At 37.3% G+C, this 6,866-nt stretch overlaps 1 protein-coding gene across 1 annotated transcript; it reads right to left on the reverse strand.

The window, feature by feature from the left end:
- Nucleotides 1-898: 898 nt before the first annotated feature.
- LOC109085576 (potassium channel subfamily K member 13-like) lies at nt 899-6,051 on the reverse strand. Its single transcript, XM_019100113.2, has 2 exons — nt 5,672-6,051; nt 899-3,737 (listed from the first exon to the last, which is right to left on the reverse strand). Exons 1-2 carry the CDS (start codon nt 6,006-6,008, stop codon nt 2,839-2,841), a joined length of 1,236 nt encoding a protein of 411 aa, XP_018955658.2. The 5' UTR covers nt 6,009-6,051; the 3' UTR covers nt 899-2,838.
- Nucleotides 6,052-6,866: the final 815 nt, after the last annotated feature.

The raw sequence follows: 6,866 nt of genomic DNA on the forward strand, positions 1-6,866 counted from the left end.
AACAGTGTCCACTAAAATACCCAAAATTGCACAGCAAAACACATTTAAATGATTATATGTTTATTTTCTTGCTTTAGTAGTAGGTAGGCTGTACCACCAATGTCAATTTTATAATATTATTAAAAAACAATGTTGGTCAAAACAATGGTTTGATATTTTTGTGTTACCTTTCACGTTTTTACTTACCCCATATGATGTTTTTTAGAGTTAATTTTGGTTTGTAGAATGGTCTTATGTATGTGCATGTGTTTGAAAATCTAATCACAGCCAAATAACCCAGGGCTTCTTGAGTCGATTATACTATTGTAATTGTGCAAACAGGGCAAGAAATGTGCATTAGGCGTGCAACAATATTCAAGATATGTTCATATCCAAATAACCCAGGGATTATTCGTGCAACAATATGAATGACCAAAATGAACAAATAAGAAGAAGAGAATATGCTAGAAAACATCTTTTTCCTTTACTGCTTGGAAAGTTGCTTTTGCTTTCACATCACCTCTGGGATTCCACTGAAGTGACAGCAGAATCATATCGACACTAGTGGGTGTGAAAGCTGGTGAGGGGCACAAGTCTGCTGGTGACAGATGATAATGGAGGGAATGTCATGACACACGTACACAGACATGTCAGGACTCACTCAGCAATCTAAAGAAATAGATATTCACTTACCAGCTAACAGCATGCATTATGAGATACTGATTTGCACAACAGTAATCTCACTTTGTTGCTTATACATCCAATAGACATAGTTATCATTATCAATCACCAAATAAATAAATACCTGCGGCTTGAGTTTTAATTATTTTATAATTTTCATTATAAAGCTTCCGCTATAAAAAATATTTCCTTACAAAGTATTACAAAACAGTCGGTCTAGCAGGATAAACGCTGCAATAGTATTTTAGTAATATTAATACTTAAGTCCTCTCAAGTAATTTTAACAACAATCCATAACTGAGATAAAAGATAGCGGGATATAATTTTGTATGAAAGGACAGCGAGCTAACCCACAGAGTAATAGGAGAGACAAAATCAGAATTATGACCAAATTATTACAAAGAGTAAGTAAAATTAAGTAAATAAAAATGATGTACAGTAATGAAACTTAAAGATACATGTTGTTCAAAATGATAATTCTCATCACACATTCACACACCCATTTTGACATTTACATGATTCACCAGCAAATCTGGCAAAGCATATTTTATTAATTCATCATGCATTACACCTCTACATAGGTACAATCATTCATCTCAAAATAAAGTAAGCAGATTTCAGAGCTCAAGATACAAAGTGCTGGAGAAAATGATCTGATGTCCTGCATCATACCCATTTGGCATTGCACATATTTCATGAACAGTTCTAAACGACATGGTTCGTTTTGTTCTGTGCGCTTCTGGTTGTACAATCTGAAATACCTGATAAGCAATTCAATCAGTATGTTGACTTATGAATTCTATACAGCTGCTAGACACTGTGAAGTATCTGCAGTATAATGTCATGCATGAAACAGATGGCATTTGAGCTGTCTCGCTCTCACAACCGTCACACCTTATGCCTCATGCCCATATCTACATACTGTACCTACACAGTGAAAAGGACAGTAAGTTACTGGCAGATGAATGTAATTTGCATCACCTTATCACTTAGATTCTTCAGCAGAACCTAAAAAGAAATGCTTAGAAGCTGACAGAAAGAGGAGTCCAAAGTCTCACACCACAATCAAAATCTCAGACCACATTCATGCATATTCAAAAGCTCTGGGTCTGTAACATTTTTTCTTATTAAGTCACTTGTGCTCATCAAGCGTGCATTTATTTGAACAAAAATTCAGTAAAAACAGTAATAATGTAAAATGTTGTTTCAATTAGAATGTAGAGTTGCTACTCAAGAAACATTTATGATCGATGTTACAGACAGTTGCGCTGTTTAAAATTTTTGTGGAAACCATGATAAACGTTTTACGGATTCTTGATGAATTGAAGTTTCAAAATAACAGCATTTATTTGAAATAGAAATATTTTGCAAGTTTATAAATATTTTCTGTACATTTAGTGCATCCTTGCTGAATGAGTATTATTTTTTAAACATAAAACTTCCAAAGTTTTTAGTGTGTATATGATATTTAATAATTTATTTAATACTAAGATTCCGAACTATTTCTAGGTCACTAATCAAATAAGTTAATTTGTGAGATTGATGTGACTCCAAAGAAGGTCTAAGATGCTCTTTGGATCATCTGATCAGTGCTGCAGTAATTAATACCATGAGGGACAAGCAAAGTACTATTACTATTATCAATTAATAGTTATGAAATTTAAAAAATTATGAAATTTGTGTTAATTTTACCAGTTTAAATTTCATGCAATTATTATAATAATAATTATAATGCTTATAGTATAACATGTACATTTTATTTATAAAAGAGAATACACATTCAGACTAGTGGTCTCAGACTTTGGACCCCACTGTAGATCTACCAGCGTAACATCTGTGCTTTTTTTGTCATACAAAGTGCTCTAGCTGATTGCAACATCCTCCAATAACAAAAAAGAAAAAAAATCGCAATCATGAGAGAGTTTGAGTCAAAACTCTGTGCAGCAAAGCCTCTCCCAGCACATCAATCTTAGAAACAGACCTGAGCTTCAGTTCTCCGTTCTCTTTACCTTTAATCCAGCAATGGATATTTCAACTATACAACATTCAACTCGTATAACAGACTTTGTGTATGAACCTACATCTGTATTATAAAAGTAATAGTTGCTAAACTTTGGGCAGTGCAATTTGGCTTTTCATAAAGCCATTGTGTTGTTTTATTTGTAAAAGTTATATTTATCAGTCCACACTGGTTTCTGCAAGCCTATTATTCATTATGCCCAGGGCTCCGACCCCACCAGAAAATCCATTGTGTCTATTTGTCGACCCGCATGACCTGGGATGGCCGTTGGCAGTCTCAGACAGTTGTTTCTGCATGATCGCCAAGTTGACCTTATTAGCTGCCAGGAAGTCTCTCATGGAGATCATCTCTCCAGACATCCTGCGTCCATCCGTCTCGCTGTCGTTCACTGCATCCGTGTCTATGGATATGTTGCGAACGCGTGTTCGGACGTGGCTCGGCATGACTGCGTTCCTACGGAGCCGGAGAGACCTCCCAGGGCAGTGATGGCATGGGATCTTGAGCCTTTTCAGGAGCCAGTTGAGCACCTGCTTGATAACAATGGAGATGACGTTGAATAGCGAGTAAATGCAGCAAACGCCCATTAAAATAAAGAAGAAATTGCCAATTCTGTAGATGGTTTGGTTCTCGTAACTGGCCCGCTGAGTGCTGACCATATCCCCGAAACCAATGGTGCTAAATGCCACAAAGCAGAAGTAGAGTGAATCCAAGTATCCCCATCCCTCGATCGAGGAGTACATGGCCGAAGCACAACAAGAAATTATTATTGCTGCCACACAAAGGATCAACATCACACAATACACTGAGGGCTTCCATCCTGCAAGACTGTCTTTACTGTTTAGCCTTGCATTGCTTGAGTCTTGTCTGCTGTCGTGAGGTAAAACTCCCTTGCGTCGCCGTTGGACTTCATGGCAGGATTTGAGAACAAAAGCCAAGACTGTTATCATTCTCTCCAAGAACAGATTAAAAAATAATATGGTGGCTGCACAGCCAATGAGGCCATAAAATATCAGGAAGATTTTGCCACCGACTGTGGCTGGTGTGGTCATTCCAAACCCTGTGGGAAATATGAGAGTAAGAAACGTTAATTTATACCCAAATATAAGGGAATAAACAATATATGCCGCAGGCTGTTTATTGAGCTGAATCGCCCAAACTATTCTCTTCTTCTTCCTTGGAGCTGGAGAACAGTGTTGTTATTGGTGACTCCAACTTTTAGTTTGTCACACTGATTGAATTGCAAATAACAAGTGGATTGCATTATTCTTCTCATAGATGATTTTCCCCTTCACGAGAAGGACATCATGAAGTCTAGCTCATTCACATCCTCAGCTCAGGTCTGAAGATTTTTTTTTCATAAGTGACATGACGTGTGGCCAAGTATGGTGTCCCATACTCGGAATTGGGCTCTGCTTTTAACACATCCAAGTGAACACACACACACACACACACACACACACACACACACACACACACACACACACACACACACACACACACACACACCTGGAGCAGTGGGCAGCTATTTTTGCTGTGTCATTCAGCGCCTTGCTCAGTTGGTCTCATCTCAGTTGTGGTATTGAGGGTGGAAGAGAGTGCTCTTCATTCACTCCCCCCACCTACAATCCCTGCCAGTACCGAGACTCAAAACCGTGACCTTTGGGTTACAAGTCAGACTCTCTAACCATTAGGCCAAGACTGCCCTCAAAGCAGTCATTTTGCATCTACGCCACTGATACCACATATATAAGGTGCTTCATGGTGTGACCAGATCACTAAGAGATGCAATGAAAACAAACAAAACAGCAAGAGAAGAAGACAGTATAAGTCACAAAGGTCTGCGGTTCATCGTTTGGAATACTAACAGTTGTGTGTTTGTTGGGTTCCCCTTAGGGAAATTTTCTTGGAATTAGTGAGGAATACAGACAAGGGGAACTGGAAAATTCCATAAACACATCTTTGATTGCATTACCTGTAGACTTCAATGTAGATAAACAGCATCTTTAAATGTATCTAAAATGTATTATGTATTGAAATGTATTAAAAAAAAACATGTATCAGACTGTTAAATAAATATCAATAAATATCAGTTCTTGAGGCGTTAGGTCTAATATTATACCAAAAGCAAAGCTTTCAAAAGCTGCGAAATTTCAGGTTAAGCCCAATAAAATCACTTCAAAATCTTTAAACTATATTACATGCAGGTGAAGTGACCTGCATCAATAGTCCAATACCTCACCTCATATACAATATCACAATTTACAACACTACATCATTGTGTTCTAGCATGTTTTATATATATATTTAAACTAAATGTATTCATTTTTAATCATAAAGATCCTGTATTTACACATACATCCACAAATAAATAAATAAATACACAACAATGTGAACACTAAAGTAAAATATAACAACACAAGCAAACTGTTACTACACAATTCCTGTGGTTTATTTGCATCAGTCAATAAATAAATAATAAATAGCTGTATCACATATACTGTAGGGCTGTAGGTTATGCTTTTTTTTATTTTTAATTCAAACCTCTCTTTAATTGGAATATTTTTATTTTTTGAATTCTATCCTTATTTTTGCAGTGTTTCCATACATCATTGCAGGGACAATAACAAACATTTGGACATATTTTAAATATTAGAATTTTTTTCAGAGTTTATTAATTACAATCGTTGGCTAAAGCAATGGTTGTATATATTTGCATCCTATTTCATTAAACTGTTTAGACTTTTCTGAAAGGTTATAATAGGCTGATTTCATTGTGAGAATATGCCCCACTAATAGAACAATAAGGTATCTGCAGCTGTATCTACTTTTTTTTTTTTCAGGCAAGACTTTAGGTTATAAGATAGATTGAAAAGTGTGACACACACTAGCATATTATCATACTATTATATTCGTTGTAAATATATTGTAAATTTAAATTTAGACATACTATATAACCAACACATTTAAGAATATTTCAAGTGTCATTCTTACCGATGGTGGACACGACAGTACCGACAAAGTAAAAGGCTCCAGTAAAATCCCAGCGTGGTCTGAGGGTGTCCACCCGTATTCCTGCCATGTTCGCCTCTTCATAATGTCTCAAGAACTTCTCCAGATCACTTCTGTTGAGATTGTACTTTTGGCTGAAAAGCTCAAACCTCTGAACCCACTTTTCCTTCGCCTGTCTCTCCTTGGGATGCTCCAGGGCTGAAAAGACCGCGGCTCCGCACAGGAGGTAGAGGATGATGAGGAGCAGCAACATTATGAACCTCGCATTATCTTCATTCACAGCACCACAGCCACAGCAGCACGCGCCTCTACATGCCATTATGTGACTACTGCTGGACAGGACTGGTAATAAAGTCTCCACATCTTACATTTAACGGTGATGGGCATGCAACTTCAAGAAACTTCCTCGTCTTTCATTATTCTTTGGCTGCATGTACACCAGATGCACTGCATATGAGCAATGATGGTGAGAGATGCTCATACAATCCTTTGAGAATGGATTTAGTGCCATCTGAAATCCAGTTAGATTAAATTGTGGGTGGATCTAGTAGTTCGGCTCATCTCATGTGATGCATCTCACTAGGTCTCTTCGAAAAGCCTACCTTCTTTCAATCCACTCCAGTCGCTAGTACATCCATCAGGTGGCTGCATGTATGAGATCTGACAATACTGGATACAGGCGTTGAATTTGTGCACGAGCTAGAACGACTATAGTAGGCTTTCCACACCAGTTTACACTGGCTAAACTCGGAAGAACTCTCTGGAGATATTCACGATGTGCCTCAAGTTCAGTAGACAAACCTCACAAGAAGCGCACGCTCACTGCTACTGCAAGAAACTCTCGGAGCCGTCGCCTATGGCAAGCTATTTTAACACTAAACACTATTCATAAGACACTAAAACTACCGCATCTCTCTTTGTTGCTGGTACTTGTTTTACTAGTATACTCCAATAGTGACTAGTATCTATTTTTAATTTACTACTACAACTACTGCAGTCACTAGTAGGCTACCTATTATTTTGCAACAATCCTATCCCAAAAAAAGACAGATTCTACTGTTACTGGTGACAAATTGCTAGTTTTGACATTAGATTCTTTAGTGAGCTGTGGTTCAGATATCAACTATTCATGACTAGTGTGTATTCCAGTTGTATCACACTTATACTATTATTTATA

The sequence above is a fragment of the Cyprinus carpio genome, chromosome A17 (assembly GCF_018340385.1).
Source record: "Cyprinus carpio isolate SPL01 chromosome A17, ASM1834038v1, whole genome shotgun sequence".
Lineage (NCBI taxonomy): Eukaryota > Metazoa > Chordata > Actinopteri > Cypriniformes > Cyprinidae > Cyprinus > Cyprinus carpio.